Here is an 18,195-nt window from a genome sequence, read left to right as displayed (position 1 = left end):
GCTGGCTCTCCCTTCTCCACATACTTAAAAAAAATAAAACTATGCTTTTAACAATTACTATTTGTTTTCTACTCAGGAGCAATAAACTCAGCACGTTTATAATTTCTAGAATGTTCCTCCCCTCTTTGAGCAACCCTAGAGAGTCACTAGAATGTAGTTCAGATTTTCTAAGCACATTATCTTATCTGCTTGAAGTCAGTGGGTGCATCTCAACTATCTACAAGGCCCCAGCAGGCAACAGAAATGAGGGAATTGGAGTAACTCATGCCACAGGCAAAAAGAGAACTTACTCTGGGATTAAAGGGGCAATTACTATTCAGCTCCTGCTAAATTGTTGCCATGTAAGAGCCCAGTCACTGCTTCAGAGCTTTCAATTGTTTCAAGAAGATGAAAATACAAAACTTATTTAAATGTGAAATCTTAAATTTGGCAACTATTTTTAAAAGATTCTACACCAGACCAAAACATACAGATGGGCAGAATTCAGTACACAGAAGTCTGGTTTTAATCCCGTGCTTTAACAAATTCATTTAGGTGTCTGTTTAAAAGGGGGTAGGGGTGCAGAGGGATGAGTTAAAGTCAAAATCGGGGCTTCAATCCCCTCTTCAAATTGTTTTTCACTCTCTCCAGTCTAAAGTATTACCCTCCTTGACCAAAAGTTAAAATGAAAGGTGACTATAAAATTACAAAGGATAGAGAAAAAAGTGGAAAATATACTCTTTATTGTTCTTGCTGTAAACTCAATGACGCAAAAACACTGATTTTTACTCTTTTTGTATTATACGAACAACAGTACATTCATCCTTAGATAAATGACCTCTCCATCTCACACTTTTAAAAAATCTGAGGTAATTCAAGCCCTGTCCCTCACCTTCCTCTCTGTCCTAGCTAAGATACAAATCACATATGATCCCTCTGTGTAAAACTGTCAAATGTCCTTTGCCACATTTCCCATTCTTTTTGAGCCATACTTCCTTTTTGGCATTATAATCTATGGAATCTTGCTCACTTCTTGTCAGCACTTTTGGTTTGCTTAGTAACTGGGGTGCACTTACAATCAAACCTTCTCATTGTTTGCTATTACTTCCTAGCATATTAAAACATTCATAAAAAAAATTTTAAAACCATTTCCTAATTTCTGGGCTTAAATTACATTAAGATAGGGCACAGTAAAACTATTTGTATGAGATTACAGTTATGTACATATAATTACGCATTTGTCCAAACCCACAAATGCACAAGAGTGAACTCTAATGTCAACTATGGGCTCTGGATGATAATGGTGTGTGTGTCAACGCAGGACCATAGATTGTAACAAATGTCCCACTCTGTTGCGGGGTGTTGACAGTGAAGGAGGCTGGGGAAAGAGGGTATACGGGAGCTCTGTATTTTCTGCTCAATTTTGCTGTGCACCTAAAAGTGCTCTAAAAATAGTCTATTTAAAAGGAAAAAAAAATTCTTAAGACAAAGTCAAATCCATTAGTAATTAAAAAAAAAAAAAAAAACAAACCCAGCAGCTTGTAAGTATCCTGTGTACAGGGTTTAACAGAGGTATGGTCTTACTACGGAAAGAGTGTTCAAACCAGGCCAGAAGAATTTCATAGCCACGTTCACATTCAAGGCAACCATAATATTCTACTTTGCAAAAACAGGTTGGGCAACCAGCCTTTTAAGTCACTGTGTCTGCATTAGGGGTATCTATAAGTAGGTAGAATCTAGTATCCAATTGAAAATATTTCTAACTTCTCTTGTTCTCAAAACCATGATCTAGCAGTTCAGTCCTCTTACGTGGTCTTCTGTCATAGCAGTCCCACTCAGTACAGAGCAGTTAAAGAGATATTACAGAATGAAAACCAAGACCAGGTATTTCTTAAATTTATTGAAGAACTCTTAGCTGGGAGAAGAAAGATCACAGGCTTAAACAATTGTAAGATAAAAGAACAGTTAATTGCAAATAATTACAAAAGTAATTTCTGAAATTTTTTGAGCCACTGCTAAAACAAAATTTTAGTGCATCTCAAAGTTCGTATTTTGTTAAGTGAACATATTAAATTACTGAAAAGCAAAAAAGAGTTACTGTTACACAGTACAAGATCTTAATGTAGTAACTGAGCACAGCCAAATAAACAGCTATAATTATTCCAAGCTGCTTTTGCTATGTATCTGGTATATTAAACAAGAAAGTAGATTACTTTTAACACTGCACAAGTAACCAAAGGTAGCAAATCCAGCAATATTAAAACCGGATATTAAATAGTATTCAAACATTACAACAAAAACAAAATAAGAACCTCTAGAACTACAACTCTACCCTATGAAAGGAATGTACACAGATAGTTAAAAAAAACCAATAAATAAATAAAGTGACAAGAGTGACTAATTCTGTATCCACATCTTCAGAGCAGGAATACAGTAAATGAGTAAATGCTTAGAGGAGTTTTGCTGAAAATGAGAAAAAATGCATCTTACTTTAGTATAATTTTTCTAAATTCTCACTGAAGCTCTAATTCTCTTGTGCTGGTGACAGGTGGACAGGATTTTTAAATGCAAAGTATTCTCCCTACACCCTGAGTATGGATGCATCAGTTGTTTAAAATTCTGTGGAAAGTTTCCTTAGAAAAACATAAAATTTAAAGTGATATACTGATGGGAAATTGAATATATTAATTGTGAAAGAATATCAGCTAATTAACTAAGTAGACATTTAAATCTGGACTCTGTTGAAGAATCAAGGTTAAACTCTGCATTATGTGCACTAATGTCAGCCATCTAATATCAAAGTCAGATAAGTAAACTATCTTTCACTTTATACATAGTGCATTTAGTAAATAAATTCTCTTACCAGCAACATAAAGCCCTTGTTGGAGCAAAATTAAAGTATTAAGAATTGAATTAACTTACAACAAGTATCTGAAGGGTAAGTGGAACATTTTTCAAAGTATAAAGATGTTATCACATATATTCACCATGAATCCTCTTAAAGGTTTTATAACGCCATTAAATTATATCAATTATCCAACAGATATTGTCATTTTCTTCTGTGATTTATAAAGGAAACATTCCTTTTGTATAAATCAGAAGTATCTTAAAAATCAACCTTAACACCAAAATATACATGTAATTTTAACTTGGTTTAGGAAAACATGAAAGAACTGTCACATTTCGGTGTGAACAAGGTTCTGAAAACCCCCTATCAGAGGTCTCATTCACTTTTTTCCACATTATCACTTGAAGGTTTTGAAACTGGTAAAAAGAGAATTCAGCTCGATGTACATCAAAACTTTAACAGTTCTGAAAAAGACATATTTCATAAGGGCAAAAATGTACAGCACAGCAATATTACAATGTTACAGTATAAATACGTCAAGCCAATTTGTAATAAAATAAGACAGTTGTCTTCAAAAGAGCTGTTTGACTATAGAGCAACCAAATAGATCTAGAACATCTTTGGAAAAACCACAAAGTGCCTTTAAAGAAAGTTAAGTTTAGACTATACTTAATTAACAGATAATGCTCTAAACTCAAAATTCTTTTCTCTATATGAGGAATTTTGACACTTCTTTTCACACCTGCCAATATTTAATATTTTTAACTCACACTTCTTTTCACACATCTGCCAAAATTTAATATTTTACTCTATGCCCCTGCACTGAATTGATGTAAATGTGAAGTTCCACTATTATTATTACCACACATGCTAATACCTAATAACTGGTCTGTCATTATGTAGTGGTTAAATAAGCAAATGCTGAACTCAGCACAGCTCTAGCAAAATGCAAAGGAAATAAGAATAAGAAAAGCCTCAACTCAGAATGATTACACCATAACCAGAAATAAACATTTTCAAACACAAAGTTTCACAAAATAATATATCGTCACTTTAAAAGAAATTCAAAACTCTATTTTGCTGTTGATGAAACTTGTGCATACACTCAAGTTACTAAACACAATTTGATAGTTAGATACTTGTAAAAATGCATTCTAAACTTAATAATCAATTAATTCATAATTAACAAGAGCAAACATTCCTAGTCCTAACATTTAAAAAAACCCAGTCCAGTGCTGCCACATCTCAAGTTCTGAAAAGCTAAAGGCAGAAACAATTCTGATTATACAATTCCTGCATTTCTCCACCTTAAAAAATACTTGAAGAAACTTTAGGAAACTTTATATTAAGGCTTGCTGTATTTCTGTATCTTAAATTGAGAAAAATCACAACCTACGATGTAACCTCAAATTATTTAAATAGCTTTTGGCATTTTTCTTGAAAAGCAAATTTGAATCTTTCACTATAAAACATTTCTATACCACAATTACTAATTCACATTAATGTGTAAGTACCCTTATTCCCTATTCCCTGGCAGGTGCTATGTCTTCTACATTTTGTGCAGCTTTCAGAACAGTCAGTGCTCAGAAAAAATGAAAATGTAATAGAGCAAAATCAAAGCCCCCACAAAAAGTGATTTATCCTAGATTACAAAATCCAGTAGTGGAAGAACCAACATTTACACACCCAAATACACACACACCCACACATACACAGGACACAGCGAGAGATGAGAGTGGGGGGCAGGGGAGGTGAGAGACAGTGGGAGGAAGAGGAGGGGGAAGAGAGTGGGGGGAGCAGGGAGAGAGTGGGAGGAGGGGAGAGAGAGTTGCAGGGAGGGGAGACAGAGACAAAAGCAAGACACAACCTTGGTCCTCTATTCATGTCAATTTGCAGTTTCTGGACACAAACTAGTAGGAAATGCAGAGCCCAGGTGAAAGAGGCGAGGTGGCTGGGCGAGAGGGGGGGGAGAGGGGGGGGCGGGGGGGGGGGGGGGGGGGGGTGAGGTGGGAATCCCAATTTTTGTAACAAAAAAAAAACATATTCTTGGTAGAGTTTTTTTCAAAAATCCAACAATAAAAACTATTGGGCTTCTCTAAATGCATTTCCACATTAAAATTAATTTTTAAAATTTTAACATGTTTTACAATTTAAGTTTTCACTTGTAAGATAAGTTGGGAACCCAAAATTGTCAAAAAGAGGAATAAAAATTCTTACTGCACAATCTTTATAGGCGTTTTATTTTAAAGCACCTTTTTAAATTTTAACAGTGGGTTTCTAAAAAGAAAACAGTAAAATAAAAGAGGGAACAAACTGGCAAGGTTAAAGTACTCCTTTACACACACACACACACACACACACACACCACTTTCATGCCAGAATGACTGGCAGCATTGGCAAAGAATGTCATCTGATGAAAGGATGGGGGAAACTATCACTTATAGTGTTTATAGAAACCTAAAATACTAATGTTTCTGCTAAGAAATTAAATCGTTTGGGGAAATCAAAAAGCTACCAATAGCTGATCTATGAAATATGGAAATGAAACTGATTTTTAAAAACAGGAAAGAAAGACCAAAAATCTACTAGAAATTTTTAAAAATCAGCGTCAATTTTATTTTCTGATGGCAGACTAGTTATTAATTAGATACCATTTGTTTGCAAAGGAGCAAAATTATAACTCTATCACTGGAACCTATCCTCAGCCACTTCAGTGTAGTTTCTAGCAGCACTATTTGGATACAAAAAGAATGTGGTCAGACAATGCCCCTGAAAACCCCCTGGTTAGACCTTCCTTCAAATACATGTTCTTAGGGTCTTGACACACTACACACGTGTATAGAAGAATAAGTGAAGGTAGTATTCTGACAGATTACAAAAGTATGAACTATATATACCGAGTGATAACACAAAGCGCTCAGAAAGCTATATTTACTTGCCTCCCAACTGACTTACAATGTTAATATTCACTATTCAAATTTTATCCTAAACATCTTTATTGGCTTGTTCCCCTCCCCAAACAAATACTAAAATACACTGGTTTGGGGTTTGCTCTATGCATTTTCCAAGAGCCAATCAAACAGCGACTTGCATCTCTGCTCACTGGAAGCTTTTTCCATCACTTCATAGTATTGAAGCACAGCCTGCAGGAGGTCTCCCACTTTCCATCCTTTCTCTTGTAATTGTTTTGAAAGCTAAGAAACAAAGATATTTCAAACATTAACCAAAAACAATTTTATAACACAGCTTTTATTTTTATTTTCCATATTAGCTGTAACTTAAGAATCCTGCTGTTTACAATTAAATACCGCTTCCTAGTTATAACAAGGTCTTCCCCTCTAAACCGCTACCCCTCTACCCAAATTAAACATTTTCCCTTCTTCCCCTTTATAAACACATCTCCTCTAGAGAATGACACTTTGGGATCGCTGGAGACAGAGCTCCACAAACCTCACCAAGCAAATAGTCTGTGTGGGCGTGCAGAGGCTGAGTTTCTACAGGAAATTCTTCACCTAACTAAATACAACTGCCACACCCTCAATTAGAACATAAAACAATAAAGACAATGTCAAGCTCAATAAAAGGATGTGGATTTTCCTTCCACAACATATAGTGTGGTATTTTTCTGGAATACACACTCTAGCCTCAATGGAAACATGGCTTTCTAAGTTAAAGAATGTTAATGTTTCAACAACAAAACAATAAATAAATAAATAAATAGGTTTAAATAAATCCTGTTGTCACCACTCATGACATGCCTTTGTCCATTTCTTTTTCTACTAAGTTCTGTAAAAGCTCTTAAGTTTTGAAAGATCTGTAAGTTAAATTCTGAAAAACTACTTTAATTTTGTGTAACATATATACGCTTAACCTTTTTAAAAACAGCTTGAGATAAAACTCACATAACACACAATTCACCCAAAGTGTCCTAGTCAATGGTTTTTAGTATGTTCTCCAAGTTGAATGCAACCATCACCACAATTTGAATATTTCTACCACACCAAAAGGAAAGTTCTGATAAAGAAAATTAAGGAACAAAAACCTTAAGACTGTAAACTGAAAATCTTGACTAATAAGGTACTTGGCACATAGTAAGCATCTTGTTTAAACTTTTATCAGCTTTTAATTATGACAGCTTCTCATACAAATGAAACTGGATTATCAGAGAAAGAGATATATTAATTATTAGGTACAATTACGAATCAATTAGATACAGAGAATAATTCAATTTTTTCATAGGAACACACACAATGCTTATTAATAGCATCTACCTTTGAGAGCTTAGTGTTATGTCAGGCATTAGACTAAGCATTTTTTTAACATTATATTTAATCCTTATAAACCCCTGTGAGGTAGATTCTATATTCATTTGCATAGTGCAGTTAGGGGCAATGAGACAGACTGGTGAATCTGCCTCTGGTTATACTGCTGGAAAGTGGCAGAGCTGATGTCTGAACCCAAACTGTTGGACACTACAGCCTAAGAATTTAACCACTCTGCCATCACCAGGCATCTTGTTAGACCAACCACATGACAAGAACATCATATCCTGTTAAATGTATCCTCACACTCTGTAAGGTAGGTACTTACTAGCATAAACTCCTTATTTGCAGAGTCGTGAAAATAAAGTTCTGCAACTTCAGCCTCAGAGGCAATGAGCCATTGAAGAATAATCCTTAGCTGGGGGTCTACCGTGCATGGCTCCATGTCAATATTCGTAATTAGCAGTGTCTTTCCATCTTGCCCCAAACCTGATATTTAAATGTAAACAATATAAAGTAAAACTCATCAATTTGACTCTCAATACTCTGGTTGTCAAGTAGATACAAATATTTTCTGTTTCTTAGGATTCTAATGAATGGTGAAAAAAAAATCCATCTTTTTCTAACCACACCATAACCTCAACTAAAACTTTTAAAGAGCAAAATAATGTAAAACAAAGAAATAACTTTGTTCATTTATTGATTGCAAAAATATAAAACACCATTTTAACATACTGAATTCAAGTTCTATAAATGCCATAATTTGATATAAATTATGACCAGTGGGTTAGAGAGAAAAATAAAACTATAAAGCTATCATTACAATAAAAATAAAAATGAGGCTGGGCATGGTGGCTCAGGCCTGTAATCCCAGCACTCTGGGAGGCCGACGTGGGCAAATCACTTGAGGCCAAGAGTTCAAGACCAGCCTGCCCAACGTGGTGAAACCCCAGCACTATTAAAAATACAAAGGCCGGGCGCGGTGGCTCACGCTTGTAATCCCAGCACTTTGGGAGGCCGAGGTGGGCGGATCACGAGGTCAGGAGCTCGAGACCACGGTGAAACCCCGTCTCTACTAAAAATACAAAAAAATTAGCCGGGCGTAGTGGCGGGCGCCTGTAGTCCCAGCTACTCGGAGAGGCTGAGGCAGGAGAATGGCGTGAACCCGGGAGGCGGAGCTTGCAGTGAGCCGAGATTGCGCCACTGCACTCCAGCCTGGGTGACAGAGTGAGACTCCGTCTCAAAAAAAAAAAAAAAAAAATACAAAATCCAGCCAGGCGTAGTGGGACATGTCTGTAGTCCCAGCTACTCAGGAGGCTGTGGCACAAGAATCGCTGGAACCCAGGAGGCAGGGGTTGCAGTGATCCGAGATTGCACCACCCAGCCTGGGTAACAGAGCAAGACTCTGTCTCAAAAAACAAACAAAAAAAACCCACAAAAAAACAAAAATCTCAAATAAAGAAGAGCAGCAACATTTGTGCAGCACATATTCCATCCTAAGTATTGTTCTAAGTTCTTTATATGTACAAACTCCTTTAATCCTCACAACCACTCTAAGAGGTAGAAACTATTATTGTCTCCATTCTACAGGTGAGAGATCTGAGGCAAAGACAGCCCCAGAGTCTTCCAGTGGGGAAGTGGCTGAGCCAGGACATTTACAGAGGCAGTCTGGCTCCATGCTCTTAATCACTCATTCTTCAGACAAGTGAGGGGAAATGCCATGTGCAACCACTTATACCCAAAAGCCAGATCAGGGAATTTTCTGGTATACTTCTAGTATCAAGAGTATCTCAAATTTATTTTCTTTTTTTATGATAATTATGTTTTCATCACAAAGAGGGATCCATCTCTGTTGATGGAAATAATGACTTACGGGCCAATATCATGCGTTTAACATTCCTGCTGCTTAATGATACCTGAGCAATAAGGAGTGCTGAGACCAGGACCCCTCCACCCCTTAACGCACACCACAAGAGGTGAGCACCAGGGCATGCTGGCAGACATCATGCCAATATGTACCAGTAATGGAAAGGTTGTTGACAGATATCTCTGATTCTCTGCTACAGCTTGCAGGCCATTATAGACCACTATTAATTATTTTTAGGAGTTGTGTCGGTCCCTAATTTTTAGTTAAAAAGATTTGGTCCACATTACTCTCTAAAACTAAATGTATTGTCTTTTCCCTCTCCTTTCTCAAACACTCTCAATCAAAAATAGGTTTGGCATACCATGGTACAAGGCATGGTCTCTGGGCCTTTTTGCAATACTGAGGAGTTCAGGGGGCTAGAAGCTAACTACCCCACTGCTTCTTTGCACTGCTGGTGTTTTCTCAGTTCAGGACTCCTCGCTGCCTGGCCTACAAGAACCTCCAAACGGCTCTCTCTTTAGAGAAGTCACTAACCATTAGTGAAAAGGGGAGGGACTGACATCCTGCAACTACAAAATTATTTTTTTAAAAAAAGAAGTTTGTTGCCTTAGGATTTCCATAATTTTGAATCTTTCCATAAATCCAGACCAATCTATCTCCTAATTTACCAATCTCTAACAAATTTAAAGTTGGCTGTAACTTTCTATATAATAAGAAATACCTATAATCTCAAAAGCTCAGTAATGACATATCAACATACAATTAATCTCCTGATTTCTACCAACTACAAAAGAAATCTTTAACAGCCTGGTTAGTACCAAAAGTAATCTTTTTCAAAATAAATTTCATATTTACATTAACTCGTATCTTCTTTTTTCTTAATCATTCCTCAGTAAAGCTAGTTAAGCAATCGCTAGTTCATTAGAGAATACTTACCACATGCATTTATACCATGTATAGCCTTTAGAATAGCTGTTCACAGATGTTACTTGAGAAAAGGCATAACTTTTATAAACAAAGTCAACACTTTTTTAGTGAACAAGAATGAAACAAATATTGCAGTGGGGAATATCAATATCAAATATCAGTAACACTAAAAATATTGCCCCATCTTGACTTTATATCTGATGAGAAAAACTGACTTCTAGAAGCCTTATATAAAGAATGTCTACTTACAGAGGCATTAAAACTAAAAAATAATAATCTTAAGTCTGAAGATTGCAGCTTAAAAATTGGGATGTGACTTCCCTAAACAACGTGTTAAACTAATTGAAAATTCAGGTGTTATAAAGTAAATTTCGAGAAATTCTTTTTAGCTATTTTCTGTTTGCCTGCTTCTAGAGAAGCAATTTTTAAAATACCACTAGTTCAAAAACAAATATCTCGAAGAGTGCAAATACTTTTATAAGTGCACTTTATACAAGACATTATTGGTATTTTCAAAATTAAGAAAAAAATTAGACTTTTAGAAAAAAATTCAACAACCACCTGAATATAATGAAAACTCAGCTTCAAAGTAAAGTTTCTAAATTCACTCCGATGAATAAACTCAGATACTCTAACATATGAATTAAGGATTACAAACTATGGTCCAAAACTCTGTGGCCAATGATATCTAGTACTGACATACTTGGAACTATGTTCATTAAGGAAGGATCTGAGTATTTTCTTCAAATACGTGTATGCGTGAGTGAAGCACTGGAACTGGGGGAGGGAAGAAGAATTAATTTAGAAATATCTTTTAGAAAACAAGGTAAGTAAAAATATTACTTACTGACTCACGTAAGTTTGACATGAAACCCTGGTTCTACAAGTTACCAGTTTGGAAGGAAAATATTATGAAAATAATATGCCATAGTTATAATAAATTATCTTATAACATGGGTAGGAATTTTAGCTTTTATATTTTGAAAACAATTATGTAGAGAGATTGTAATTAATTTCTCTCAAATAGTCAAATAATTCTCATAAAGTATTCCTTTTTTTTTTTTTTGAGTCAGAGTCTCTGGCTCTGTCATCCAGGCTGGAGTGCAGTGGCATGATCTCGGCTCACTGCAACCTCTGCCTCCCAGGTTCAAGCAAATCCTGCGCCTCAGCCTCTCAAATAGCTGGGATTACAGGCGCCCGCCACCACGCCCAGCTAATTTTTGCATTTTCAGTAGAGATGGGGTTTCACCATGTTGGCCAGGCTGGTCTCGAATTCCTGGCCTCATGCGATCCACCCACCTCAGCCACCCAAAATGCTGGGATTACAGGCGTGAGCCACCGTGCCTGCCCAGTATTTCTTTACACTAATGACAATTTCATTAGTGTAGCAATCAAATAAAACTACTCAACGAAGGATCTAAAAGTGGACACACAAAATTAGTTCAAGAATACCCTGATTTATAATGTTTTACACAGATAACCTAGAGCCTATCTGATGAAAATGCATGAAGACTCTTCCAGGAAACCTTATACAAAAGACATGCCAACACTTTGAAAAACAAATCAAATTACCTTCTACTTCGTCCTCGTGCTCTTCATCTTTATCATCTGGTCCATCACTTATGAATAAAATAGCAGAAGCAGTTACAAAAAAAACTTTAATTAATAATGGTATCAAAACAAATTCTTAAAAATGTGGTAATAAATGAATGTTACAATATGATATATGACATTTAGAAAGGGGAGAAATGACAATTAAAAAAGGAAGCTTTGCTTCTCACATCATTTCATGTTAAAATCTGAATAGCAAATGATCCCTAAAGTTATCACAACCAAGAAATCTTACCTTACCATGATATATAGTGCCATGTAATTTCATAATAATATTCAATTTAAAATCATTTAAAGTTGAAATAGTCTACTAATTTAATGTAGCATTTGAATATTACAAAATGCCAGGAATAATTTGTTAATGGTTTAGCTGATGCAATTTATATATTTTTTAATACAGTAAAAACACTTTTTACCTATACTTTTCTTATATATAAAATAAAATCACATACAAAAATAAAACGTAACAAAAAAACCCAACAGAAATCCTGTAGGAAGCAAGCTCTTTTGAATGAAATAATTGGTAGAATGAAAAATAGCAAGCAGAGCAACACATGCATAACAGTGACACATTTTGCAATTAGATGTCAGTCATGTCTTAGCATAGTTGAAGTTTTTCATTAGATGTGAATTCATCAAGCAGAATCATGTCAAAATATAGGAGAAAAGCAGGTTGATACATACTGGCACTGTAACCCACATTCTTTGAAGAATATGACATCATGCATTAGTGGTGACAGACTCATCAATTTTTAAGTTTCTAGACTGGACCAACCTGTCTGATGTTGGAAAGGATAAATTGTCCTCATACAAATCTCCTTCTAAACCAAGACTGCTCCAGCTACTGCTGTTACCATTACTGCCAGAGGAAGAAAAAAACAGAGCTGAACTAGAAAATGAATAGTAGAAAAGATCTTTGTTTCCTTGGAACAGCTTCTGTCCTTGATAACTGCAGATGTTCTGAAGCTGCCACAATGAAGGGGAACATCCAGAGAGGAGAGAGACCATCACTCCTATGCTAAAAGGTGCCTGACAAGTTCAGAGATTCGAGAGGTTTTTTTTTTTTCCTTCTCAATAGATCATGAAAATGATCTAAACTTATATTTTACAGTTTAACAGAATGGCTTTTAGGACAGTAAATGAATGCATGAAGTAGTAAGTTTCACAGGAAAATTAATGTCTTAGGACCAATCTTGAACTATAATTTGTGAAATGCCAATACCTTTCAATTTGGATAAAGTTAAAAAAAACAGGTTAACATTCTCTCAGGTCTTTAGATAGTGCAAAGCAGTGACAGGTATGGGTGAGGGGATGTTGGGGGGAGATGGGATGGAAGGCTCTATAAAGACATAGTCCCAAACAGACCTTTTCTAACTATTTGGGCAAAACATGTTCTCAGATTTTAAAATACTATTATGTCAATTATCTTCATTTCATATATTATGTATAATTCAGTAGGTGGCAAATAACAAACATTTTCTTCAGAATACAGCTAGAATAGCCAAGGCTTAATCAAGCATTACACTTGTCTAGTTGGCCAGTCACAAATGCCACATACAGATAATGTCTTACACTACCTAATCAACTGAAGAAGAAAGCAACTATTTTCTAAAACTGCAGCAAAGCAATTTTTTAAAAAAGCAACCATGTTCAGAAATAAAATTAAATTCAAATTTTCAGATTAAAACCCTCAGCATGCAATTTAAAAATTCTAATCATTTCTAATTATTAAACATTAGTAAGCACATTAGTTTGCAGTGATAAGCAGCTATTTTTCCCAATATTAGGCTAGGCAATTATAAAAAGTAGTATTTATACAAACCAAAATTTTGGTTCTAAAAAAGTAAACATAAAATCATTTTATGTACATCAGTAAATGTTGATATGGCTACCAAAAAAATATGACTACTTCAAGTTCTAAAAAACTTCCAAGCAATCTCAAATAATTTGCATAGTTATATTCACTCTAACATGATCAAACTGTCACAAATCATAATGTATTAGAGAGTAAAAGTTAAAACTGAGCAGGGTCTTTTTAACATATGTTCAAACAAATATAGCTCTATTATAAAACTGTTAAAACCCATGTAGTTCATTGTCAGATAAACTAAAAATAAGAAAATATACAAATAAAGAATGGACAGACAGCTGTGAGCAAAGGAGAAAAAGAAAATTAATCATCTCAAACACTCTATTTACGTCTATTAATAGAATGATTATAACAAAGAAAAAATATATAAAATTTTTCTACCCATCACAGATTCTTCCACTTAATAATAAAAATCCATCACCTACCTATTACATAAACATTAAAAAAAAAAACAGCTAAACGAAGTAAAGACTAAAAATTCAAATTCCCTCTAACCTTATCCCTCCTCCCTCTTTGTGCCTCCAAATGGGTATTTGAAGTCATTCTTCATAAAATGCCACTTCTAACTAGGTGACTGTACACATTTTTCATCTAACCAGGACAATTTTTTAAATGAAAGACCTCACCATTAATAATTACAACAGAACAGCAGAAGTAAGCCAAACTATCCTAAGTGGGAAGTATGATCACTCTGTATTAACCCAACATTAAAAAAACTTAGTTTCTTCACTTTAGAGTTTTCCTACTTCACTCTTGAAATACTACCCTGCTTCCATCATTTTCTTTTATGTCTTTTCATATTTCCTATGTCTAGCACAGGAGTACTCCAACCAGTGGTATAAGTACGATAGTGGTCCAGTACTGCAATGCTTTATTGTAGCTTTTAGCCATATCAAGACTGGTCTCGATTCTGACACATCTCACAAAAATTATCTGAAACATTCTGCAAATCTGGCCCCATCCCTTAACCTAATCTAATTCATAACTCCTAAGAGAATAACAAACTACCTAAATATTTAAGAGAGTCAGAGACTAGTTCTTTTCTGATCAAATAATTATATAATCCTCCTAAACACTTTTGAAAATCTGAAATTAGTGTGTTTTTTAGTTGTTGCCCTCCACTGAACTTCTGCTTATAATGAAACTGCAAGGTGTTTTCAAATTGCCAAAGTCTTTTTTTTTTTTTTTTTTTTTTGATGGAGTCTCTCTCTGTCACCCAGGCTGGAGTACAGTGGCACAATCTCAGCTCACTGCAATCTCTGCCTCCCAGGTTCAAGCAATTCTCCTGCCTCAGCCTCCCAAGTAGCTGGGATTACAGGTGCCTGCAACCACGCCTGGCTAATTTTTGTATTTTTGGTAGAGACAGGGTTTCACCATGTTGCCCAGGCTGGTCTTGAACTCCTGACCTCAAGTGATCCACCCCCATCGGCTTCCCAGAGTTCCGGGATTACAGGCATGAATCACCACGCCCAGCCCAAATCACCAAAGTCTTTATCTCCTACCTTGATCTCTGTAGCAGAAAAGAACAGTATATATAGCAATTGTCATCAACAGATGCAACATATCTTGTAAATCAATATATTTTCAAGTGAGGTCTCTGAACCACCTGCACTGAAATAATCTGCGATGCTTATCAAGCATGCAGATTCTCAGGACCCTCCACTGACTTCATAAATCTTCATCTCTGGAGGTGAGACCCTGGACACTGTATATGCAACAAGCACATCACCAATCCTGGATGAGCCCCGCTATCTTTTTCTCTGTGCCAGAACCTTAATGCCACACAGCATTACATTAAGTCACATTACAACTGTGGTCAATGGAAACACAGGTCTTTTTCTGACAAAATGCCATCAAGCCAGGTTTGCTCCCCACTTAAGTTCAAATATTAATCATTAATTTTCTGAGCCTAAATGCATTTATCCATGTTAAACATAATTATTTTAACCTCAGCCTGATTTGGTCTTTTTAACCTTTGTTCTGTTAATGGGATTCCTTTTTCAGCCTGTGTTGAATCATCCACAAATGAGTATTCCACATCATTAATAAATAATGCTAAGGAGGACAGAACCAAGGACAGAAACCGATAAGAGGACTCCTTTTTTCTCATCAAATTAGACAACATCCAGCACAGTGGTTCAACTGACTACAGGTCCTCTTAAGGCTGCTAGCCTCTACCCACATCTCAGTCTCCCATTTTAACACCAGGATTTCCTAGGCAACACTGTCCACCCCACTGAAATCCTAGAAGCCTATGTTTCTCAAAATGAGAGAAGAAATTAAATGTTAGTATCCTTTTCTAGATAAAGTTATAGAAAAGGGCCAAATCATGATTTGTGACATCGCCCCCACTTGCTTCTACCAGTTTTAAACACTGTCTTTTTGAACCTAGATTTTAAGAAATATTGGTGGTTTATATTAGCACCATAATAAACTATGACAAAATATACTTTACAAAAATATTAATATTTCCAGGTTAATCCAAGCATCAAATAAAACTCTCCGAGATGAAGTGTTCTATCAGGTGAAAAGCCATTTCCTTTCCTTATGCTACCTCATTCCCTTTTCCAAGAGTCGCCTTCCCTCCCACACCTAGTTTGCCATTTCCAGGGGCTAAGTTCAACTGATGGTTCACAGGTCCTTTCCACACATGCCTGAAACCAGCAATATGCTGACAACCCTTTCCTCCCTCAAGACTCTGCTACAAATGGTATCTATTATTTCCAGTTATCAGTTAATGTGGATAAAGAGTTTATAGAATTTTATAGGTTAGTCAGAAATGCCTTTAGGTAAAGGTTAAGACTATAAGAAACAACTGTCTCATAATTAATAAAATATTTCAAACACCACGGTTATGAACAAAGTTAACTAAGAAAAGTTATATATGAGGTAAGTGCCTTGTGCTATACAAAATCACATTTTTATAATGGCTTTGACTTACATATTTTCAATCATTCAAGCATAAGTGTTCCAGGTCATTTTGTTCCTAACAGCAGGACAAGTAAGGACCCTTGCCCCACCAAAAAGATACTATTTTAACTAATATCAGGAAAATTACAGGGCTACTTTGATGCCTTTTACAGATACCTGTCCTTTTTCTTGTGCTTTAAAGAAAAAAAAGGACCCTTCTTAAAGTGAAAAAAAAAAATATTTTCCTCAGAAGTTCATAAAAAGTTTGGGAGAAGCTTAAAAGGCATAAAATTAAATGTATGCAATATTTTTCAAATCAACTATTGGCACACCCAAATAAAATTAGCTGGGCTACTTACTGTATTAAATAAGTGTTAAAAAACAATTAGAAATACATTGTGAATAATAAAATACATTTTGAAAGTAATAGTATATTTTCAAATTTAGAATTTTTAAATAATAATGTAAATTTATAGCTCGCTTCTAAGATCTGAGGACCTAAGTTACACAATTATATGCAAAAGTGTAGTTACCTTTCACTTAGATGATGAAAACTGCTGCTTTCATCTTGGTGTTCATCTTCAAAACTTAAATTGGACCAGCTACCAGTGCTGTCATCACCAATACTGAGGTTCATCTGCTGGCTACCGACAGACTCGGTTGACTGAAAGTCTTCTACTTCTTTTGAACTAAAAAGAAGAAAAAAAGAAAAAAAATCAAATTGAAAGCATCCCAGATTCCGAACTTACAAGACTATCAATTTGATGATAAAGATGTTAAAAACAAGAAATGGTGTTCAGAATCAGACCAGTGGCTCATGTAATCCTTTATTTGAGTCTGCCAATAAAGAGACTGTAGGATAGCGTATTAATTTCAAAGTTAACTGAGGTACCCACCAACAGCCATAACTTACTTTGTTAATCTACAATGGATCTATCCCTAGGGCATTATTTCTCTAAATTCTATTTAAAGCAGTTCATTTTTCAACTGAGATACCATGGGGGAGTACAAGTTCCTAAGTTTATCATTTGCTTTGTAAAACAGTACTTTTATTTATGTTAAAGGTGTCTCTTTCTGGCTTTAAGAACAAAAAAGTCGTTCAAGAAATTCTAGTATTGTCAATCAAGCCTGTATTCAAACTAACCAAATCTCTTCAAGATTTTGAGCATAGATCATAACCCCTTTCATTTTTCTCAATAAGAGGCATTTATACTTTTATTCCGTCACCACAAGAAAGTCCATTCACTGCTCAACGATTTTAATTGTCCAACTACATTTTATGTTCAACAAAGTAGTTCAAAGTGATGTTTCCATAAAAAGAAAAAATGTCAGTCTTCTGATCAAAACCTTCCAATGGCTTCCCACCAAGCCACAGAGCCCAAATCCTTAAAACATACTGCCTGTCCCCTCTTATAACATCCATCTGAACTCCTACTGTTCTCCCTGGCCCACTCCTCCCATGTTCTCCCTGGCCCACTCCTCCCACTTCAGCAACACAAGCCTCTCTGTTGTTTCCCAAACATGCACAGTACCACCCCTAGGCCTGGAAATCTGTTCTCGGTGACTCCCACATGACTTATTCTCATTTCACCTTTGGTTTTTGGCTCAAATATTACTTTGCCAGTATTGTTTCCCCTGCTACCTATCCAAAACCGTAAACCAGCCCTAACGGCCACCGCCACTGTCACCACCAGCACTCTCTAACTCCCTAACTCCCTACCTTGCTTTATTTTTCCCCCAAAGCACTTATCACTATGTGACATACTATATATTTTACTTACCTACTGTCTTATTCCACTATAACATAAGCTCCAAGAGAATGCAGATTTTTGCCTGTTTTACTTACTTCCGTATCCCCCTAGTGCTATCACGAGAATAGCCCCTGAATTGCCCCCCATTTTTTCAGCTATTCTAATTTTGT

At 35.7% G+C, this 18,195-nt stretch overlaps 1 protein-coding gene across 3 annotated transcripts in view; it reads right to left on the bottom strand.

Annotated features, from left to right (window-relative positions):
- Positions 1 to 4,815: 4,815 nt before the first annotated feature.
- The window catches only part of AKAP11 (A-kinase anchoring protein 11), a 49,069-nt gene continuing 35,689 nt past the window's right edge, over positions 4,816 to 18,195 (bottom strand). For 2 of the 3 annotated variants that reach the window (XM_032150781.2, XM_032150780.2), the window contains exons 8-12: positions 16,808 to 16,963; positions 12,270 to 12,353; positions 11,456 to 11,502; positions 7,418 to 7,578; positions 4,816 to 6,021 (exon numbers count right to left, since the gene is read on the bottom strand). In XM_032150781.2, coding sequence (XP_032006672.1) covers positions 5,881 to 6,021; positions 7,418 to 7,578; positions 11,456 to 11,502; positions 12,270 to 12,353; positions 16,808 to 16,963 — 589 coding nt within the window. In that variant the 3' untranslated portion in view covers positions 4,816 to 5,880. The remainder of the gene's footprint in view (positions 6,022 to 7,417; positions 7,579 to 11,455; positions 11,503 to 12,269; positions 12,354 to 16,807; positions 16,964 to 18,195) is intronic. The other variant, XM_032150782.2, reaches the window with a different exon arrangement.

The sequence above is a fragment of the Hylobates moloch genome, unplaced genomic scaffold, assembly GCF_009828535.3.
Source record: "Hylobates moloch isolate HMO894 unplaced genomic scaffold, HMol_V3 SCAFFOLD_4, whole genome shotgun sequence".
Lineage (NCBI taxonomy): Eukaryota > Metazoa > Chordata > Mammalia > Primates > Hylobatidae > Hylobates > Hylobates moloch.
This window is presented reverse-complemented; position numbering and strand designations above follow the sequence as displayed.